Raw genomic sequence first — 22,936 nt, forward strand, 5'->3', positions numbered from 1 at the left:
ATCAGTCTATCTAAAATGGATCACAAACCAGCTAGCCTCCACTCACTGGAGGCAGCCAGATGGACAATGAAGATACTATTAAGTGAAATTATAGAGTGAATGTTTACAGGGGGGTGTTCAAGAGGTGGAAAAGCTGAGTGGCGAAACCTCCACATGAAACCATGATCCACAGATGCACACTAATGGAAGGTGACAACAACGAGAATAGGGTTGGGGGATGGTTTGTATGGATAGGATTTTGTTCGTTGGAACACTTACCAAACTATGTTGACATGCATTTGAAAGTGATATGATCTGAACTGTCCTCTGAGACTGAGTTCCATTATCAGGATAAGTGTAATGTTTTACATACATCACTAAAGACAGTATGCTAGTCTATGGAGGTGAGATATTAAGAATGCTGGGGTCAACTGGTATTCTGATACACAGTACATAGATTAACATTTTGTACATTGCTGTTACAAAGATATGGGCCTACAGCTGCGACGAAACATGAGACAGAATTAGTTTTGCAGGGAGGAAATTGCTCCCTGCTGGAAAACAACTCAAAGACGAGGCAAACGGGTAATTCATGGTAATAAATTAGTTACCGCAATGTTCTTTCTTTGGCCAGTTTTAGCTTCTCGCTGCTGCAACATCCCCAACCTCCTAACGGTTAACCCCATTCCCAAATCCTAAGGGGAGTTTTTCCCTCATTCATTCCTCTATTCAATATTTTTGCTTAGTTATCAGCCTGTGGGGGCTCTGAGCCAACTGTATCATTAACACTGTAATCACATATGAAAAGAAAGTTACTGAACATCAACAGCAATTATTTTCTGTGGGAAGATGAAGGACCTAATGAGCTCTGTGTATACCTCCGAGGCTCATCCGATCAGACCAAAGATATTGGAGATATTCTTGTTTCAACAGAAAGCAAGTGTATTATTGCATGAATTCTACCCATGGACAACATAAAGTCAAAATATTTTGAATTTTACTTTAAATTCTGTATAACTGTTTGGAGTTTAAACATGCATCTTTATCAGATTCATTCTATTACACCACAGTAGTCATCTGGATCTCCACTGAATGGATGTTGCACAATAGAGGACCTATTTGAGCAGTAGCCGCCCCAGCACACAGATGGGAGGATACTGCCCCCTGTTGGTATTACACTGCACAACACTGTTAGGCACACACCTTTTTGTGAGTCTCTGAATATAAAATTGCACTTGTAAAGACAAGTGGATGCAATCTTTTTGCATCTTAAATAAATTGAGTATATGCACATATCTTTTGATATATTATCTGCGGTTTGCCGATAATGCATCTATTGGTCCTCTGCGCCTTCTAGAAATCTCAGACTGGCTCAGATTTCAATGGAAGACCGCTAACATATCTTACATCTCAAGTCTGTGGTGATACCGAAGCTTGGGGACAATGGAAGTCTTTGGGTAACACTTTATTTTCCAGGTGTGGAATTTCCAACAAAGTTTCCTGAGAAGAACAGTGTATTTTGGTGCTTATCATGAGTAAAATAGGAATATGTGTGACAGAACCCAAGTAAATGATGTTTTGTAAATAACAAGCTTACTTGCTGTGCAATTACTAGAAGGCTCTATTCGTTACACCAGCAATTAATTGGAAGCGTAACAATTGTACACCATCTAATTAGTTTATTTAGTTAAGTTGAAATTTTCCATATAATTAGTACTAAATTATCATAAATCATATTCAGGAAACGTCTTAGGAAATTATGTTATTATTCAACAATTATGAACTTGTACAATAAAGTGACAAAACTTAGCACTGTCTATCTATGCAGGTCATTCCATGTATCAAAAGAGGAATAGATGAATTGATTATTTCATTTTATTTTTAGTATTACGCAACATTAGAAGTATATAAATATCTGTTTTAATGTACAACATCTATGACATCCATAGAGCTTTCCTTGGGCAAAATACAAAACTCAAAACACTTTTATTGCACATATTCTAAAAGACAAACCATCGTAAGCAAGTTCATCTAATACTAGTTTTGCACAGAGGAAGAGAAAAAAAAAGAAAACTGAAAAGACAAGCAGACAAAGAAGAACCTGACATGAAAAGACATTGATTACTGCACAAACAAATGTTCTTATTAAACATCCCGGTAGTAAGGGAGCAAAGTCTCACACTACTATAAACAACATTATTTGTGACACAGAACATAGATTTGGCAAATCAACAATATACAAAATATACATCCATGATGCTTTGTAAACAAACATTAAATGTGCTTTGAGGATTTAAATGTCAGTCACAGGAAAGAAAAAATGTGGGGAGAAAGAAACACAAGTTCAATTGTTCAAATATAATTCAGTGATTCATTTGAATCTGAAGTTGGGGCGAGAAGTCATTTTCAGTTCCAATTTTACAATTCTTCTCACCCTTTGAACTGAATATTGGCAAACATTAAGGTGCATTTGTTCTCTCAGAATACATTAGCAATACATTGACATTAATATCTAATGCAAGTAAACATCGGATTCTTTTAACATTAAAATCTCTGCAATCAATCTCACGTGTTACGGTTTCATTCAGTGATACAGTATAACTTTTAGATAAAGTATATTCTGTGCCATGTTAAATTGAGTCATTGTGACTCATCAACATAGAGTATATGCAGAAGACAAGATTATTGTTTTGACATGGCCATCACAACAGAGCAAATACTGCATTACATACTTAGTGTCCTAACCTACTTTCTGGTTGTCGTTTAGGATTTGCATTTTATCTACAGTAGAGTAACACGTGTTTGTGTGCGCGCGAGCAAATTGCAGAAGTGAAGGCGGATATATGACAGCCTGTAAGTATAGTACAAAGTATTTGCACATTAACATCAAATGTATGTTGTGGACACGAACTATGATATGCAAATAATAAGGATTCCTCATTTAAAATCTTTACCGAGGTGAAGCTTCAAGCCAGATGCTGCTCATTATGAGTCCTTTGACACGTGTACTTGTGAACGCTGTGAATGTGAACACTTTCGAGCCTTATCTTATTGACCTTATATCACTCTGCGCAGACATGAGCAGATCTGGAGATGATGGCCAAATCCATATTGGCATACATATGCAGACTTCCTGGTTCATCTCATTAATCAAAACACAAAATTTTATATTTTACACAGTCATCACTTTTCAAACCATAGTCAGCCAGCAATAACATCATCGACAACATAGACATTCTTGGGAAACGCTGACAGCCCTCACAGTTTTGTTATATAATGCTACATTTTTAGAAATAGCCCAGTTACCCCCTTATGTCTTCCCCCACCCCTCTCTCTCTCGTCAAGTTGATTTCGGAACATGTGAAAACATTTGAAAAGTCACGAAGAAGAGGACGTCTTTGACGAAATACATCACAGTAGCTTACGTTGGACCAGTTATCAAGCAGAACGTGATACTCTTAACAAATGACACTGCAAAATCTATACATATAATACAAAAAACAATAATGTAAGCCCGTGTCTCCCTGTTTTACAGTATTATCATATATACACCCTATTGCATAAAAATCAAAAATATATGTACAGATGTCAGAGGAATGTGAATAAACACCACACTTTGCTAAGAACTGCAAGTTTCATTTCCCATAATTCTAAGGCCCCTTAACTAATTTAGGATTTCTAGAATGATACACATTTTAATTTTTAAGTTTTAGGGGAAAAGCACAGGACATGCATTCCCACCACTACACAAAGCCAAAAATAAAAAGAATCTGATTATACTAAACAGAACAGTGATCCAACTGCTAAATTGCTGAGCAAAACTGTGTGGTCTACTGCATTAAAAGACTTGGACATCAGATCCTCCGAGTCTACAAGTAAGAGTGCAAGTCAAAATCATTTATGGCACTGACTCTACAGTACATCACAACCTTTGTAAGGCGTACTCCCTGCTGCCCCCTGACATACTGATTGCACAAAAGCATTCTGCGATAAACAGAAACAAAACATTCACTTGACGTAAAAAGTAAAGTACTAACTTCAGAAAATACCAGAAATAATCAGCAAATGATTGCCTACATTCAGACCTAGATACACTTATATATGTGTTGTATGTCATCCTAGTTAACACACACACACACACGCCCACACACCTACCTCTCTATCAGCAGGTTAACAGCTTGCCCGGTCCTCAAACAAACACAAAAAAAGGCATGATGATATTTGCACAAACCATTTCAAACATTTTATTACATCTGGATTCTCTGAAGCGATGACGTCGGCTGCTATTTTCCCTTCCTACTTCACTTTTTGTTAGAACTACGAGGTGACTCCTTCTGCTGCTTGCACCTGCCAGTGTCTTTGTCTGAACTGTCTTTCAGTGCAGAGGGAGAAGCTCTGGAGGCGTCTCTTTTCGCGTTTTTCTGTGCAAACGTGACCTCTTGAACTGTTTCCTTTTTCTTCCTCTCAGCCTGCTCCTTCTTGCTAAAGGACACCTGTTTGTCAGGTGTGGGGATTCTGGTTTCTTGGCCCTTGTGGCTCTCTGGTTTATAAGTTTCAGACTTGGGGCCTTCCTTGGATGCTACAGTCTCCTGGGGTGCGCAGCTGGAGATCCGGCTTGAGACCGCTCCACCGCCCGGTGAATGTGTTTCTTTTTTCACTGGAGGTTTTGGCAGCACTGGTGGTGGATCAGGCTGGGAGGGAACATCTGAAGGCAGCTGATGTTGAGGTGCAGTAAGAGGTGAAGCAACGTGTTTTGGTTTTGAGTCATGCTGGTTTTTAGCGACTGGGACTTGGTTTTTGGATGGTGCGTCTTTATGCTTGGCATCAATGCTTTGTTTAATAACTGGTGTTGGAGCTACAGAGGTCTTAACAGTAGATGATGACGGGACAGTTTTAGGAGAGAGAGATTTTGGCTTTGAGTCTGTGTTTTCTTTTACTATATGAGCTGAGGTTGCTACAGAGCTTTTGGGCTGGGTTTCTCTTTGCTTCATCTCAGCAAGAGCGGGCAAATGTGTCACCAATACCTCATGTTTTACATCGACCCCAGTGGATGGCAACGAAGTTTCTTTCCATTTAGAGTCATGGGTTACTTGAATGTCTGATGGCGAGAGCACAGATTCTTTAGACAGATCTGTCTGTTTTGAATTTGGACTGCCCTTCACTACTGGGACAGGAGGAGCTGTACTGTGAGATTTCACTTCAAGTGTTTTTGTTTCCTTCTCTGTCTTCACAGCGGTGTGTGCTACAGGTTGTGGGTCAGGCCTAGACTTACTTTTGGGACTTGAAACATTTTCATTTGCTGAAGCTGAACATTTCTGTTTGGCTGAAGGGAACACAGTCTTTTCTTTCACACTGACAACAGGCTCTTCTTTTTTAGAGGTGCAATATTCTGAATCAGGTGATTTTTGTTGTGCTTTTTCAGCTTGATAGTTTTTGGATAGCTGCTCTGAATCTTTCCCACTGCCTTTATTCTTTGTCTTTGTTGACAAGGGATCCTCATTTTTCTGCAGCAATATGCTACAACTCTCTTTTGCACAGACAGACACAGTTTTATCCTTTTTACTTGTGCTCAGTGTGACTTCTGTCACATCATTTAATGAGGTGACTGTGTTTTCTGTAGAAACTTCACTCTTCTGCTCCACTTTTGTGTTTGCCTCCAGTTTAGACTTTGTGACACATGTGTTGATATCCTTTTTAGAACCCGAGCTGCCTGTATCACCAGCACCTTTCACAGCTAATCTGTCAGATTGTACACTGTCCTTAATAACAGATCTCTCTGAGCGGTCCTCCCCTTCAGATTTTAAACTGGAGGTTTGATTTTCATGAGCAGAGCCAGATGCTGATGTTGTGATAGAAACCTGCGCTTCTATATTTGAAGAGCAGATGTTCAGCGGCTGCTGTTTTGAAAGAACATTCTCGGGAACGCGTACAGATGCAAAGTTGTTCTGTACAGTCACCTTAGAAACAGAGGTCATGTTAGAGTTCTGTGAAGTAGCTGCTTTTTTCTCGCAGCTCTGACGCAGACCTGCATCCACACCACAGTTTATACTCTGCTTCAGTGACACAGGTAATGGCTCACTGGCAGCCGTAGCCTGAGTCGCCACAGTTTTTATGTCTACCTCCTGCTTTGCTGAAGTCAAAGAGACTACTGTCTGGGAGCTGCCAGTATTTTGTGATGTAGTGTGTGGTGTAATTTCTTCCTGCTCCACTTCATCCTCCTGATCTTCATTGCTGACTTCCCGTATGGAGGGTGTTTTTCCACAGGAGGAGAAGTGGGAGCTGTGTCGAGGGGCTCTATGTTCATGAGCCAGTGGTGAACTGGACTTCATAACAGTTCTGCTCTCTTGTTTAACAACAAAGGTTGAGGCCTCCACTTTGCTGCTTTGAGCCTTTAATGACTCACTATGTCTGTCCTGTGTTTTCTCACCACTCGTACTGATTTTCAACTCTGTGGCTACATTATTTGACAGATCTTTGGAGGCAACTATGTTATTTAGAGAAGAAACAGCTTCAGGGCTTGGCGAACAAGTCAAGGGGCTCTTCAGTTTGTCTGCAGTTTTCAGCTGGGGGATGGTTATTTGTCTCTCGGTAGGGGTCTGGAGCCAAATTGGAGGGCTCATGGAAACAGTGTCGCTTGTGTTTTCTGCCATCTTGGATAAACAGGTTTCTGTTTTGGAGACTCTGGGCCCTGAGAGCAGACCAATATCCAGAGTCCCCTCCAGAGGTTTGAGAGAGGAGACATGGCGTCCTTCAAGTTTATATTCAGATGATGTCTTTCGAAGTGAAGACTCTGCAGAGGAGATGAGCTGGAGTTTTTCCACAGCGCTCTCTCCTCTGCCGCAGAAAAGCTTGGGGGCCAGACCTTCAGGGTTTGAGTGAACACCTCCCAGACCTGCCTTCATGTGGTCATGAGACATGGCTGTGTCCAGCTGGAGGCTCTTAGATCTGGCGGAGCCGAAGTGAATGTTCTCATGGATGCCGGAAGATAACCGACAAATGCAGTCGTCTCGTTCTTCAAACGACAGCCTTTTCCTGGTGAACTCGATGTTGGGAGCTTTGAAGTCCAATCTGTCAGTCTTCATATTATCTTTACCCTGTCTGGAGTGCTGCCAGTCTGGGTGAGTAGAGCAGAGAGTTGATCTGAGTCCTCCGTCACTGTCACCGCTGCTCCCAGATGTTTCAGTGATGCCCTCAGAGACACGTGTGTTGAGTTTCTTATAAAGCACATCTTTAAGGGTTGTGCTAGCAGCTTTGGCCTCCAGGGGGCCAGAGTCTGGGCTGCTTTTGTTTTGTCCCCTGGTCAGAAGACTTTCATCCCTGTCATCACCACACAAGGGTGATGAGTCAGAGTCACGCAGGGCATCTTGCTTCTGTAAAGACTCCCTCCTCTCTGACCATTCTTGTCTTTTCACAACCATCTTGGACTTTAGCTTTTCCTTGTCGAGCTCCTCGACAGACTCCTGCCGGCCCATCTTGCGGCTGACGGGCCTCTTTAAGCAGCCCTGCTCAACGGGTCGTACACGGGTAATTGCAGGTGGCTCGCAGGCCGTTTCATCTACACTCTGCAAGATGGTGTAATCCCGCTCCCCAAGCCTCAGTTCCTCATCCTGCACCTCCTCCTGGGTGACTTCCAGGCTGTGCTTTCTGGGACACAGATGCTTCTTATCTCCTGTGTAAGAGGGGGACAGCTTTTCCTCAGACTGGACACGTTTTAGGAGGGGTGAGCGTGGTGGCTCAGCACTTTTGGGCCGTGCAATGTGGCGCACAATTGTGGGTGGGGAATGGATCTTGACTGGGAAGGCTTGTGTTGTCTTGGAAATGGCAACAGAATGCCCACTAAGAAGGGGAGAGGGTGAGCGCTGGGGCGATGGTGGCTGGGGGGTGGGTGAAGGTGTGCGAGCCAAAGGAGAAAGGGGAATGCTACCAGCAGACTTGCGGCGGCCCTGACGAAGCCTTTGACCTGGCAGTTTGGGGCCGAGGCCGTGGAGAGTGCTTGGACGAATGTGGCCTGAGCCTGCAGGGGAATTTGGAGCGCTGGAGCTGGGAGAGCTACTCTGGGAGGAGTTGCCACCTGGAAGTTAAAAGGACAAAAAATGGACATCAGCAATTGAATGATGATATAGAGATATATATATAAAAATTCTGAATAACAATTAAGCAATCTTCAAAATAAGTTAAAGTCGCCACCTGATTGGGTGAAATCTGGTGCGGGACGGAAAGCGGCAGTAGGGGAACGAGGGGAGAGACTGTGGGTAGGGGAGCCAGGGAGACTCTCACCAGATGACAGGGAGTGGTTCAGGGAGGAGAAACTGCGGCTTGTGTGCAGGAGAGGAGAGGGCTGCATGGCAAAGCGCCTGAAAAGGGAGCGCCGCCTGAAAACAAACAAAAAGTGAGATGAAGAAAAAAAGAAATCAGTCCAGACCAATTTGAAATTCCCTATTTTTAAAAGCCTTAATAAAACAAGACAACCACACAGCTATCGACAATGACTGCTAAAAAAAGGACCTAATAATATAAAATAACATTTACTTTGCAAGATGTACAAAAGCTGGAATAAAACAAAAGAAAACACATGCAACATGGAAGAAAAAAGCCTTTATATTTACATATCGTCAATGCAAGTTTCTCTGGAATATTTGTACCTTTCTGGTGTCTCCTTCTTGGGCTTTTTGGCACATCTGACCATCTTGCTCCTATAGCTGTTCCTCCTGGCTGGACCAGTTTTTATTGAAGTATTTTCAAAGGGGGTTGTGGAGATGGCTACTTTGCTACCACTCTGAAAAAGGAAGGACACTGTTGAGGACATATTTCTCCAAAATTACATTTATTTATACACTACTGTTAAACAAAACAAACAACAACAAAAAAAACTTAATCTGAGATTGCAGTCAGGGTTAGATCAGTGTATTACTATTATTGTATGTAGAAGATGCTTACAGAAGAAGATGAAATAAAATCATTAAACATTTGAATAGCTGCAGTTTAAAGAAACACATACATTCTCTTTTACCTTGAGCAGGAGCTCCACCACTTCAGTGTGGACAAGACCATGAACTGGTTCTCCGTTCACATGAGTAATGAGGTCTCCAGCTTTGAGTCCTGCTTTATGTGCAGGCCCACCATCTTCTACATTCTGATTAACAGACACGAGCGAAATTTATTATTATCATCATCATATATTTTTCTTTCCAGCCCTCTGGAAGTTTAAGGGTGATTTCATACCTGTACTTTGGTTCATTTGGTTTGACCTCAAACTTTCTTATTAGAAACAAAGAGCTGTATAAAATACTCATATGGACTAACAGGTGAATCACTGATTGATTGCCTCTCCTCTTGTATCAAACAAATGCATCTGACAAAAAAAGGAGTAAAAATAGTTACCGTGTGTTTCCCTGATTTCACTCACTTTTTATTGGGGAAGTGCTAAAATAATAAGTCTGACCCAGCTCCATTTTAAGTCCTTTACACTTTCGGATTGTTTAGGGGAAAATTCCCAACCTCACGTGGTGCATGTACATAATGAGCTTGTAACAACATAGGCTATACATCGCGTCACAAATAAGTAGATGGATTTAATGGATTTATTATAGTATAGTATAGCTTCTGAATTCATGCAAACATCACATATCTGCTACCATAAAATTGGCCTGCTTTGCTTTCACACCACAAGCGACAAATTGCACGAACTGCACGAGACCAGATTGACATTGGAAGGGGAACATTTAATTCGGTTATCGATTTATCTACACAATGATTCAATTGATAGCTTTCACACCGGCCTAAACTACATGGGCAAATCAATAAAGTGTCAAAGCAACGTTACCATTAGCTGACTTATAATAATTTAAAACACAATATATCTTCTACAGGCAAACATAGCCCTTACCCAGACCATGTGGTAGACGGTGTAGATGTCACCGTCACAAGCGTACACCCGGATTGCTCTCAGTGTGAAGCCGAACTTCTTCCCTGAGCTGTGGATGACGACAGGCTGCCGTGTGCTGGTGGTACAGAGGGAGGAGTCTCGGCTTGGAGAGGAGTCCCTAGAAGAAGGGTCTGAGGAGAGGGAGTAAGGAGATAGGGGGCTGGCCAGCGGAGACACCCCAAAGATATCTGGAAAAATAAGAGATAATCACCACCTGAGCAGATCCTTTTATTTAATCAATCAGACTTTGACTGGCCCTCGAGCCAGTAGTGAGGTGTTGCTATCCTGGTCCATTCTGCTCCTGCTGTGGGTGAAACTAATTGGATTTTCTCTCTCCCACCAGTGACGACCTCTTGCTTCTGGCCCTGCCTGCTTACTTTCCTTGTTAGCGGCTTGTACTCGGCTCCTTGCCCGCAGCCACTCTGTAAAATGGATCTCACAGCAGGTGCCATGCTAGGCCAATTTCGCACAGATCTATAGTGTGCTTTCATCTCTTTCACAATATTTGTTCAGTCTGTTGCTCTTATTGTAATTCTTGACACGTTATTGCTCTGCCATACTTCAACCTTCTACGAACTGGTTCAGATCAAATTTTTGAGTCAGGGTATGCTTCTTCTTGTGCGTGAATGTGTGTTCTTCCACTTACCCCCAGGGATCATAAGGGAAAGGGCTCCAGTTGAGACAGATTTTGGGACTTTTGCCACAGCTCCGGTCTTCTCTGCAGCACTCTCAGGCCGCAGAGAAGTGATTTGAGCCCCCTGCTCTGCGGAGGTGTGACTGGTACTGTCAGGGCTCTCCACCCCCTCACCTCTGGGTGTCAATTGGTCCAGATGTTCTGAGAAACTTCCTAATTGTTACAAAAGATGAGAATGTGCAGACGTTATCATTTAGCAGTGCTTACTGCAGGGAAAATGGATGGATTCTGATGGATAAATGAAGAAACACATTTGAATTTGACTTTTTACATGCTCTGATTAATAATAATTTTCCATTCTTAAAACAAAAGTTCATCCTTTTTGGATACATGTTTATTTACTTTCTTGCCTAGAGTTGGATTGATAAAACATTTCTGTCTCATTTCTGTCTGTCAAATATGAAGCGCAAAGACTGGAAACAGGGAGAAACGGCTTACGTGGAATTAAATATTCTTGACTTGAGAAGACACAAACATTTCATGGAGTCATATTTGAGAGCTAAAGCTTCATATTTAGGGTATAGATATGAGAGTGGTATCAATCTCTCCTCCAACTCTTGGCAAGCAAGTATATTTCAAACAAGTAGCATGACAAAAAAATAGTCAAAATAAAACAAGGTAATCAATATAGACATGATCATCTATACTAGTCCTCAGGTGTAACATAATAAGCTAAAGCAAGCAAGAACATTCAAAAAGTAATTTCCCAAACATCATCAAGGTTGTTCTATGACTCCGTGGAAAGATTAAATTAAAATTAAACTACTGCTAGCTATGGAGCATTTGTAAGTGTAGATTGGAAACATATATTATATAGTTGTATAATATGAAAATTGATATTTTGTACCAGAGAGCGTGGCTCCGCTGTGGGTGCTGCCTGGAGTGGTAGCGTCAGGTTCATCCTGCGGGAGCTCTCCAATGGAGAAGGAGGCCTTGCTGGGATCTCCGAGGCCCGAGGTCTCGTCTCCTTCACTCTCTGCTGAGATGGCAAACTTTGGTAACAAGTTGGGACGAGGGCCCTGATTCACACTGTCAGTGTCTGTCGAGTGGGACAGCGACGGCCTGGTGGAAAGAGAGAACAGATTCTCACTCCCTGTAACAGCCAAATGTTCTTAGAATATACTGTATATTTTAATGTTATGAGCTAATAACAGAGGTCTATGAGATGTTAGCAGTTCAATAAAATAGAGATTTTCCCTATAAACTTCTCATAGGGTTTAATTCAAATAAATGTGGTCCTAAAAAGTCTAATGATTGATGATATTTTACAAATAAAGCTAATTTAGATATCTAACCTAACTTTATATAAAGTGGTTAAAAATAGCTCTCCCTTGGCTACAACACTGAAATGCTGCTGACATCAATACTGATGGATCAATATGAACAATCTTAAAATGTCACAGGGGCAATTTTCTGCAGAAAGAGTCATTTTATTTCATATTTTAAGTACTGATAATACCTCTGTAAGTAGGATTTGGTATGCAGGACTTTTTACTTGTAATGAAGTATTTTTACATTAATATACTGGTACTCTGACTTAAGTTAATGATGTCTTCAACTTCTTCAAGTACACATCAAATTTCTTTTTGTAACCAGCAGTGGCCATATCCCAAAAGAAAAACAAAAACATTTCTGTTACCGTTTCTGTCTGTTAATAAAAAGATCTTTTCATCTTACGTTGAATAGGATATCCGAATTCAAGCACTAAGCACAGAACTGAATATTTAAACATCTGCTACATACTACAATACTGTGGTTATGTGACGAGGTTTAATGAACTTGAGTTCTAATCTTGATTCAAGGATGGAGGCGAACATACATTTCAGCAAAGTCCGGCGTCCAGCTGAGAGAGTCAACAGTCAGTGGACTCTCACTCTTCTTCTCCTCCGTCTCTCCCTTCTCTTCCAGGTGCCCACGGGACAAATCTAGGCTGCTGTAAACCTGACAACCACATAGAAACAATAATTCACTTGCAGGCTATAAATGCTAAATTCTGTTTGAAAACACGCATTGCGAGGTTCAGTGTAAGATCTTGTACTGATAGCAAGAGATGGTAAATAATCAGTGTAACCTTACATTTACACACAAGGCCTTTTAATTTATAATGAGGTGGACACCAGAAACACTGTGCGGTGTTCATCGTGTCTTACAAACATGGAGTTTAGGTGCAGTTTAGGAAAAGCTTCAGAGTAGCTCAACACTTCCTCTGACACACCCCGCTGCTTTTAGAGACACTGTAAAGCTTTGTTTTGATGTGAGAGGGGAGCATACTGCAATGCAGCACAACATTGACTCCCAGCTTGTATGAATGTTTTGTGTATTGTGTTCCACACTACAAAAAAAACCCCAAAAAAATCCCACATCTGATTTGCAAGCGGAAAATATATGCAAAGCCGAAATCTACGTTTAATACTGTAGGGGTAAAGGAGAGCGTGGGGGACACACATTACCATACAAAATACAAAGTGCTCATGTTTCCCATGAGAAAAAGAGCACGACAGATGAGGGCATTAACTCATTTACATTACTAACATCTTTGGCAGTAATGATGATGCACATGTGTTAGTCTGAGAGTAGAGACATTCGAGGGAGGAGATTAAGGACACACCTTAGAGAATCTGTGAGAACAAGAGGAGAACTGCCGCAGCTCCACATTGAAGTCTTCATCATTTGTATCTTCTTCCTCGGTCTCCAGGTGATGGTATCTCTCAGAGCGAGCTGGGAATGATGAGACGTTTAGATTCCAGGTGCTTTTTATTGCAGTTATAAACAGTTTTATTTTATACTGATGATTAAGTGGGAGAGTTTCATGCCGATCCAAGCCGTAGAAGTGCTACAGGTAACATTACATATGGGAAAAAGGGGACTTTATTTACAGAATCAGTAGCTCCTCCCACTTTGCAACACTATACTGTGGATACTGACAAAAACTTCCAAATGACTGTGAGGCGAGATTGTAAGTTATCTGGAGTGTATCTTCTCCATGACTTCTAAGCAGCTCTACGGATGTTTATCCGCTATGGTTGCATGTAAATAAATAATAATACATTGTAAAAAAGATTTTTGAGTAAAGCTGTTTTTCTGTTTTCTATAGTGTTGGATAACTCACTGTCGAAGTAGCTGGTGTCATCTTCAGACTCCAGCTGAGGAATAAACTCAGCCTTCTGCCTCAGCAGGCTGTTCCAGTCCAGGTTGTGAAAAAACTGATGCTGCTTCACTTCAGCAGCTCCACCTGCAGATGGAATAAATACAAATGAATAACTAGTTTAAATACAATTTTTAGGACAAATGTGAAAACTGCTTGTGAAGAAAACACACACATAAAACAGTGGGTAGTGACAATGAATGGTTTGGTTAGACACAGGAGGTGAAGAAACGCTTATGCTATGTTTTCCTTTTCCCTAGTGGCTGCAGGCCAAACCGATAACATGACCATTAATTATGCAGTACAATATCCTGCCTGTGACCTTTCGTGGAATAGCAGGAGCATTTGTGAGTAGCAGCCTGGCGGGGACAGATGTAGATGAACAATTAGGTCCAGCTGTCCCCGGACTGAACCGGCAACATGCATCCCTCTGATTAAAAGCCTTTGTCTCAGGTTGTGGCCACTTTTACAGATCTACACACTCTTAGCGCCTGATCATGCACAGAACTAGATTCATAGACTGGCAAGTAAATAATTGCAATTGATCAAAGGGAAGAGGTGAGGAGGCCACAGGATAAACTGCTCTGCTGTTGGATGACCTCAATTTCTTCTCCGGTGACTTGGAATAATGAGTGGTGCTGATGTTGCACTAACGGTCACATGAGAATTTATGATGCCCTGCTGTGAGGGTCTAGGCCTAACCGAGCTGCTGGCTGTGCCACAGTTTATATGCTCTTTGTGTTTGTACCTGTTCCCATCCTTTCCAGAGGATTCTGTCTGAGCAGCAAGGTGATGAGCTCCTGAGCGTCAGGAGGTGGCGCATCCTCTCCCTCAGGCCAGTTGATCTCGTCTGGAAACAGAACACATGCAATCCCATTGATCAGAAATACACCACATACAAGAACATGAAGCTTAGTTGCTTTATATTAGTAAGATGTGGTTTTGAAGTTGGAAACACCAGGTTTTTCTCAGATAATATGTAGATATGTTTCTGAGCAACATTCATGTGTTACCATGTAACAGAAGGAGTAAAAAAACAAAGAGGAGATCAAAATAAGAAGATGCTATAATACTTTAAACTGCATGAATTGCAAAATGAATGGTCAGTCTCCTGAGAGGGAAACATACTGTTAGCTGAGATTAGCAAATGTCTGTATGGTGATCTGAAGTGAGTTTAGAGTTTCAGAGTGTTGTGACTGCTACTTCTGTATTGATACTGTTTCTTATTACTGAGGCTTTGCCTGTATATATTGCAGGCATCTATTATGAGGTTCTGAACTCAAGTAACACATGTAGCATGTATCTACTGGTATATTTTGACGATAAACAGCAGGATTTTTGGACATGCTGATGTCAAAGATTTTTAATTCCAGAATATTATATTAACGTTTTCAGTAGGTAAAAAAGCAGGTGAGAAGATGCCACATATAAAGTTCTTTCTACACAATAATCTAACTGTTTTCACCGCATGTTTTTGATCTCTAAATGCTCAATGTGTCCACATATAAGCTACCATGTGACAATAAGTCTTCTGCCCCAACGCTGCACTTGCATCTTTGATTGTTTGTAAACGGGAAACCTGTCTATAAGAACGATAAGATTATCAGTACAAGCAAAAGGTATGTAAGAATGTTTATATTTTACTATTTACCTAATTGGGACCACAGACTGTGTATAAAAAGGATTGTGACCTACTAAGGCTGATATTTGAGACACTTTTCTCTCTCTTTTAAAATAGCTTCACCAGCAAAGTCAGACAAAACAAAGTAAGTTCCACGATGTAAGCATAATGTTGAATGAGACAATTTACATATGCTCTAGCTTTTAGTGAAAAGCCTCATGGATAAGCAATGAAAAGGGGAGCAAAAGCCTGTCTGTGCCATGCTGATTGTCTGCTCTATGCACAGTTTGTCCCCCATTTTAATCAAATTTGGGAGGGGAGCTATGAATATGTATGTGCGGCCTAAGGCCACGGTGGCATGCATTCAGTGTGTTCAGGCCTCTTTAATTAACAGTCACTCTCAGAGGCTTGGTACAGTTTGATTGAGAGCATACCAAATCAGTCATGGCGGGCCATTCATTTCCATGCCACAGACACAGGCTGTTATCCAACAACTCCAAATAACGCAATTCATCTGAGCCACAACACCGATGAGATAAAAGATTTTCTCTGTTCTGCTGTCACCGTAAGACTATATGAGTACATCATCATAATATTAAAACTTTACTTGTGGTCTAAAGTCAAGCTGAATCCACTTACTGCCATCTGTTTCGCTCCTGGTCCTCAGGGAAATCTCAGTCTTCAATATATTGAGAAATATGCACACTGACTAATTCCATGTGGTCACTATTTAAATGTTTAATTTCATATCTGAATGAGGTTTGGGAATTTCTCCTGATGTGCTCAACAGAATCCACACACCAGATGCTGTGACACTTTGCTTAAATCACCTCCAGCAGCAGAAAATTGTGTCTAGTAAAATGTTATATTAAAATAAACTGACAAATAAATAAATAAATACAGTTTATTTTCATCTTTAAATACAAACATCACATAATTTCCTGCAGCAGAGATCACAGAAAGGATATCTCATCAACTTTGTCTTTAATTATCATCTGAGAAAAAAGGGAGGCAACACTGACCACTGATGACCTGTCCAAACAGCTGCTCTGGAGTGTCTCCAAAAAAAGGCACACAGCCCACAAGGAACTCGTAGAGGATGATGCCCATAGCCCACCAGTCCACCGGCTTCCCATATCCTTGTCTTAGGATCACCTCTGGTGCAATATACTCTGGGGTTCCACATACCTGTACAGAAAAAAACAAACAATAAATATTCTAAACATGATGTTGTCCAAACTGTCCATTACTATACTTAAATAAATAAGACTCACCTGCTTATCAGAGAACTCCCTGGCATCTTTCTCTATATGTCCCTCATACAGGTTAGTGGTCATGTTCATCAGCCCAACTTTGGACAACCCAAAATCTGTCAGCTTTATGTGTCCCATTGATGTAACCAGCAAACTGTGAGGAAGACGGAAGCAATTGTAAAATTACAATAAATTGTGATAACAAAAACACAGATTTTTGTAACAGTCAGCAAACGTCTGGGTCAGGGATTCTTAACCTTTCTGACAGTCCGACCCCTTTTTGAGGTTGAAAATATTTTGCAATGCATCACAATGTAAAAAGTAAAGTACACAATTAAAACTAGTAAAACTACTGCATGTTAACACACATTAAGGTAAATTTACTTAAAGTACCAAAAGTAAAATAACTGATATGCTATATTATTACTGACAGATCAACATAAAACAACGTCTGAAGGAAATGTATCCTGCAATATATATATATATATATTATATATATCTCAACGGGGCTATCCTTTAATGAATTCCAACTCTAATTAAAATGCTTCATTATGTTCACCAGGTAGCCGCTAACTTTGTCTGTCTGCCCTTTGTTGTTGAGCAGCTAGCGTGTAGTGAAGACACTACAGTAGAGCTGTAGGGAACTGCAGAGTTGGGTGATAATTCTCTGATGGTGCATTACTATGAGCTGTCATTGTTAATATAAAAATAATGATTATGGCCTCTTTAACATTTGTGAAGTCTCACTTGTCTGGTTTGAGGTCCCTGTGGACGATGCCATAATTGTGGAGATACTCCAGAGCCAGTACAGTCTCTGCAAAGTACATCCTGGCCATATCCACAGGCAGGGGCCCCATGTTCTTCAAAAGGGTAGCACAGTCTCCACCTGTTAAGATCAATGAAGTGATGGTTACAGATGTGCTTGAGATAGCACACAGGAGACATTGTTCGCAGCACTATGCACTAAAAAAATCTAGCTGCTGACCTTCGACATATTCCATGACCATGCACAGGTGCCGCCGTGTCTCAAAGGAGCAATACATAGACACCACAAAAGGGTTCTCAGCAAAGGTAAGGATGTCTCTCTCCACAAAGGCCTGTTGTATCTGATTCCTCAAAATCAGGTTCTGCTTGTTGATCTTTTTCATGGCAAACCGCTGCTTCGTTTCCTTGTGCCGAACCAGATAAACAGCTCTGTGGAATAAACAGTTTAGAGTCAGCTGGGGAAAGATCTGATCCACTCTTAAGAACAATCAAATCAAATTTGGGGTTGATCATTAAATCTTTTTAATTGTCAACTGTTTGTGTAAACTGGTAAAAGCAAGAAATATGCAAAGTAAAGTGAAAACAGGAAAAGTTAAAGTCAGTTCTAAATTAAATTGTGAATGGCTTCCTTGTTGGGTCAGTAAGAAAGCATCTATGATCAGAGATTATATAACCTGGCATAGAATAAGATGTCCTTACCCATAGGCACCATTGCTGATGAGTTTTGTCATCTCAAAGTCTAATTCACAGGGTTTACGCCGGGACCGCAAGGATGTGCTGAGGCTCTGAGACTGAGGGAAAGAAGAGAGAGACAAATAATAAAACAAATCAAAAAGATAAAATCTGTACTCTGCTGTTACACCTGCGGTAAAGATTGAGTAAATCAATACAATAATCAATTTCTGTGCTTACAGAGTCATCTGTTTCTGGGGTTTCTGCAATCCCACTGTCACAGCTGGTCAGCTGAGCAATTTCTACAGAGAAAACAGATGCAATTAAAAAAACATAAGAAGCAGAGATGCAGCAGTTTAAAAGTAAAAAATCTCTTTTAGTTTTTTTGATAAATCTACAACTTCATGTGAAGCCCATGAACATGTTCTGCAGTGCAGGTTTTGAAACAAAGGTAACCTAAATGCTGAGAAATCAGGTCCTATAAACAAATAAAAAACAGCAGACGGTAGCCTTTATTCACCTATTAGGTTTGAGGTGCTGACTCCAAGATAATCTGAATCGAGACTAAATGGGGCGGAAATCAAATTTGGTAACACAAACACATGTCTAACACCCATTTTGAAAATCACCACTCCAGAACAATTGCTCATTATAAACCACCTTGCATCTTTTACAGTTCTTCTGTGAGTGTGCATTTGTGTGCAACCATGCCCAAGTCCATGTGTGATTTCACAGGGGGGTGTTTGCCTTGTCCCTAGAGAGCCTGTAAACACATTTTCACTGCTATTTAGCATCTGTCCTCCCTTGTAGGTTTGCTTCAGGCACACAAAGCACTGGGCAAATGAAACACAGGAGACACTCGGGGGAAATGAAGGGAGAGATTGGCTGATGGGCCAGCCTGCCTGTATCTGTATAAGGTCTGCGGGGAGGCCATTCCTTTCTAATTAGTCATAATGAATGTTGTTTGTTACTGAATCTGGAGAGACAGGGTCATTAGAAAGACAGTCTGTTCAAGAGAGGACATTAGTCAAGAGTGTCTTTGTTAGGCCCTTCCATGGCTAAATTCTTTCAAATTCTTTCTCCTTTACAGCCTAAGCACAACGTTCAATTTGGTCATATTTAGCACATTCCAACATAATACTGAAGAAGCAAGAACTGTAATACACTTCTGGAATTATAGAAGATAAGATACTTCTTTTTCCTAAAGACAAAGAAATTAGATAACCATTATTTGCTGCCCCAGCAATGATGAAAAACACAAAGAACACTGAAACGCATTAAAAGTGGAATAACTTTTCTCCATATTATATCATTAATGTATTTTCATTCCGTTATCCTATTTGCTAAAGAGTGCTAGCCGTTATAAACAGAGTTGTTTGTATTGTGTTATCACTGTTGATGAGTCTTTCCTGTACCTTCCAGAGGATCTCTTGTGAGTCCCAGCTGACTGATGATGTAACGAGGGATGTCCGTTTTGATGCCCTGACCCTCTTTAGCGTGTCCTTCAGCGGCCTCCAAAAGGTGGTAAAATTCCTCTGGGTCAAACTCCTGGAGACACAGCAGAAGACACATTTTAGTGCATGAACAATGTTTAAGAAGACAATGCATATTTTTATGGATATTATTATTAAGATCACATTTATACACTTCCTCTTTAAAAGCAGCCACAAAATGTACAACTTTTTCTTCTATTTCTATTGAAACATGCAATGACAGATTTTTTGGGCCACTTGTGGGCAGCAGAGTTGTTAACATCTAACATCTAAGTTGATAGAGCAGCAGACCACAATTCATCCGGCCCAAACAACTGGACCAGGCACCACAGCGGCTGCGGTGATCGCTCAGAGGAGAAGAAAGACAGCCAGGAGAGGAGCCATGCTGGCCCAGCTTGGACTTAATTCTGCTCCTAAAGAGCTACTCTGGACAAAATGGGACTGATATTGACCAAGCAACGGAATTCAGAGACCGTTGTGCCCACATCGTTACAGAGACCTGCCCCAGCATCAACATCGGGAGGTGGTCCATGTTCCGAGCTGTTTATTGTGAAGATGAAACCTTCATACTTTCATCTGGTCGCTGCTGTTTACGTTCACCCCATGCAAATTCAAAAAATGCACTTCAATCTTCAGGGTGTATACAGGTCTGTACATATGTATATAAATAACTGTATTGTTTTATTTTATGTTATACGTTACCATATTTCGATATAGGCCTACACTTAATTATATGTTGTGTTGTGTAGCACGAAGGAACTACAAATTTTGTTTCGTTATGCAGCCTTGTGCTGTATAATGACTAATAAACAACCTTGTACCTTGTAATATGGCGAACATGTTAGCAAACAGTCTATTTACACATCCAGCAGTTACAGAGCAACATTAGCATTCATTTGGAGTCCTGTTTCTGGTCATTGTCTAACATTCACCTTCTTTGAACTCTGTTTTTGTTCTCTATCAACTCTTTTTATGTGTTAAACGCTTGTTGCTAACTTGTCTGCTGTTTGGTGCTGAGCAGGTAGTGTACAGTGTGTTTTTAGAGCCAAAAACAAAGTAGATGAGTGCCGTGAGACTGACCAAAAACAAAGTTGAGGTCCGACACCTAAACAATGAGCTGAAACTCACTATAAAGTTCCATAAAGCCGAGGCGAGCTTCAGATTCTGGCGATCATTGTCTGTACATTCAACACTATGAGTGGCCCATTTCACACTGTCTCATTGTTTTCACACTGTCATTTGATATATTGTCATTATAAAAAGGTTGACAATAGCCACTTTAACCTTGTGATACATGATGAGATACACTCCAGGGCAAGTGCTTATAATGAACCACTTTGCACCAACAATTAACTATCCTATTGAGTAACAGTCTCTAGAAGATGGGACTTATATTCAAAAATCAAATGCAAAAGATGTGTAGCACACTAATAAGGGTATACATACAGTATATTTTAGATTAGTGATACATGAAACATACCAGACATTCCAGCAGTCGAGCAGGTCGTGCTATGATTATGAGGATCTTCTTCACGAGCTCTCTGATGAAGTTCACCTCCTCGCTCTCTGATCTCTCTGTGGACTACACAGCAGCCAACCAGAAAAGAAACAAGATCTCGGTTAAATATCAGATCTTCCCATAAAGAAATACCTGGTGATCTTTGAAAAACCTAGGTCTTTTAACAACACTTACTGTTCTGAAAGTATTTGTGGAATCGTTTAAGACTCTTATAATTATCTGGATCAAAAAAGATTTAGTCCGCTGCACGACAACAAAGATTTTAACCAGTTTCCCAAGTTGTACCTCTTTTTTTCTTATCCATACAAAGCTATCTTAAGGTTAGTTAAGCTGGTATATATTGATATTTCTTTCACAATATACAAAAACACATTCTTAATTTGCTTGTGTAATCCAAAAACAGCAAGGACAATCCAGCTAACTGGATTAGGGAATACAGTAACTTGTAACTTGAGAAATATGTTCTTGTAAAGTTATTGTACAACAGAATAAATATTTTTTCATCAGTTAGAAAAGTAGTTTTTACAGATTCTGGAAATACCTTCAGGTCAGAGGTGAGTGTTTTAAATTCTAGATATAAACCTTCTAGGTTTTTCAAAGGTCGCTGGATAATGATTTTTCAAAAATCAGATGCTTAGAACTCAAATGTAATGTAACACATGAGAAGCACCAAATGGGGCCAGGTCCTTCTGCTGTACAGCAGGAGGACAACATTTTTATTTTTATTACTGTCTTTCTCTATGATTTCTGAAGATGCGCTCACCTCCTGAACAAGCCTCTCCAGCTTGTCAGTGAGCTCGCAGAAGTAGCTGGAGGTGATGAGTCCTAGCCGGCTCTTCTCCAGACAGTCACGGGCCAGTTCAATTATCTGGTGGTGGGCAAAGCCGAGCACACCATCTGCCAAAGGGAGGACGCACTCTGGAGAGTTGCTGCGGATGATCTCCTGAATCCTCTCCTCCATCTGAGCTGTGGCCTGCAGCAAGAAGAGAAGGTGTCAGTTTGGTAATGCATAACATAATTAATGGCCAGACATGACTGTCGCAAACTTACTGTGTACCCTTACCTTAGGAAACCGCTCCTTGTAGACGTGATTCATCATAATAATCTCATGATCGTAACAAGATGGAGATCTTCCAGGGCTGAAAAATAAAGTGGATTAAAATCAGTTCCTTAGTGGCATCAATTTTAACACGAAGAGATTATGTTCATTTCTTGAGGTAAACCAATACCTGAGACTGCGTGAGCGGGGTCGCATCGCCGCTGCTCTGCGGCATTCATCCCCGGAGATACTCTCAGTGCAGAAGTGCTTGGAGAGGAAGTGCAGTTCGTCAGGTGTGGGCTGGAAGGGCAGCTGGTGCAGCTTCTCCTGTGATGAACAGGATGACTGGAAATGAAACACATATATATTCAACATGAAAAAAAAAAGGCGGCAAATTCTTTGTGTGGATAAAAAAAAAAACATGCTAATAGGCAATCCTGTGTTTTGGTAGTTTCCTTAAGCATAAAAACAGGCGTATGAGGAAAACAGCTAGCCTAGCACTGCATTTATACCCTGAGGTGGAGAAGGGCTTGTTTTGGCAAAAAACTTTGCACCTGCAGCCATAGCTGCCCTGAACAAGGTGTCTCAATGAAGACAGCAGGAGCCTTGCTTTCACCTGTCTTGTCAGTTGTTGTTGTTTACGATGTACATTTGTTGGGAATAATATTTGAGAAGAAAAATGTTGTATCTTAAGTGGTCATGTAGATTGCTAGAACATTAAAGTCTAAAGTCTGTATTTCAACTGTTACACTAAACTGAAAACTATAAGCCTGGCCTTTACCTCAAAACAAAACTGTTACTGTTTCTAATATGACTCGACTCGTGACTGAT

The 22,936-nt window shown here is 40.8% G+C and overlaps 1 protein-coding gene across 5 annotated transcripts in view; it reads right to left on the bottom strand.

The window, feature by feature from the left end:
- Nucleotides 1-1,836: 1,836 nt before the first annotated feature.
- Nucleotides 1,837-22,936, bottom strand: part of mast4 (microtubule associated serine/threonine kinase family member 4) — a 97,973-nt gene continuing 76,873 nt past the window's right edge. For 2 of the 5 annotated variants that reach the window (XM_046067628.1, XM_046067625.1), the window contains 22 exons: nt 22,296-22,450; nt 22,130-22,205; nt 21,830-22,039; nt 21,028-21,129; nt 19,470-19,602; nt 18,295-18,356; nt 18,082-18,173; nt 17,603-17,811; nt 17,365-17,503; nt 16,639-16,771; nt 16,387-16,552; nt 14,492-14,593; nt 13,708-13,830; nt 13,207-13,316; nt 12,418-12,539; nt 11,446-11,660; nt 10,551-10,751; nt 9,866-10,092; nt 8,990-9,112; nt 8,622-8,755; nt 8,167-8,351; nt 1,837-8,050 (listed from right to left, as the gene is read on the bottom strand). In XM_046067628.1, coding sequence (XP_045923584.1) covers nt 4,281-8,050; nt 8,167-8,351; nt 8,622-8,755; nt 8,990-9,112; nt 9,866-10,092; nt 10,551-10,751; nt 11,446-11,660; nt 12,418-12,539; nt 13,207-13,316; nt 13,708-13,830; nt 14,492-14,593; nt 16,387-16,552; nt 16,639-16,771; nt 17,365-17,503; nt 17,603-17,811; nt 18,082-18,173; nt 18,295-18,356; nt 19,470-19,602; nt 21,028-21,129; nt 21,830-22,039; nt 22,130-22,205; nt 22,296-22,450 — 6,789 coding nt within the window. In that variant the 3' untranslated portion in view covers nt 1,837-4,280. Of the gene's footprint in view, nt 8,051-8,166; nt 8,352-8,621; nt 8,756-8,977; nt 9,113-9,865; nt 10,093-10,550; nt 10,752-11,445; nt 11,661-12,417; nt 12,540-13,206; nt 13,317-13,707; nt 13,831-14,491; nt 14,594-16,386; nt 16,553-16,638; nt 16,772-17,364; nt 17,504-17,602; nt 17,812-18,081; nt 18,174-18,294; nt 18,357-19,469; nt 19,603-21,027; nt 21,130-21,829; nt 22,040-22,129; nt 22,206-22,295; nt 22,451-22,936 lie in introns of all 5 variants that reach the window. The other 3 variants (XM_046067627.1, XM_046067624.1, XM_046067626.1) reach the window with 2 other exon arrangements.

This window comes from Micropterus dolomieu, linkage group LG13 (assembly GCF_021292245.1).
Source record: "Micropterus dolomieu isolate WLL.071019.BEF.003 ecotype Adirondacks linkage group LG13, ASM2129224v1, whole genome shotgun sequence".
NCBI classification, from domain to species: domain Eukaryota; kingdom Metazoa; phylum Chordata; class Actinopteri; order Centrarchiformes; family Centrarchidae; genus Micropterus; species Micropterus dolomieu.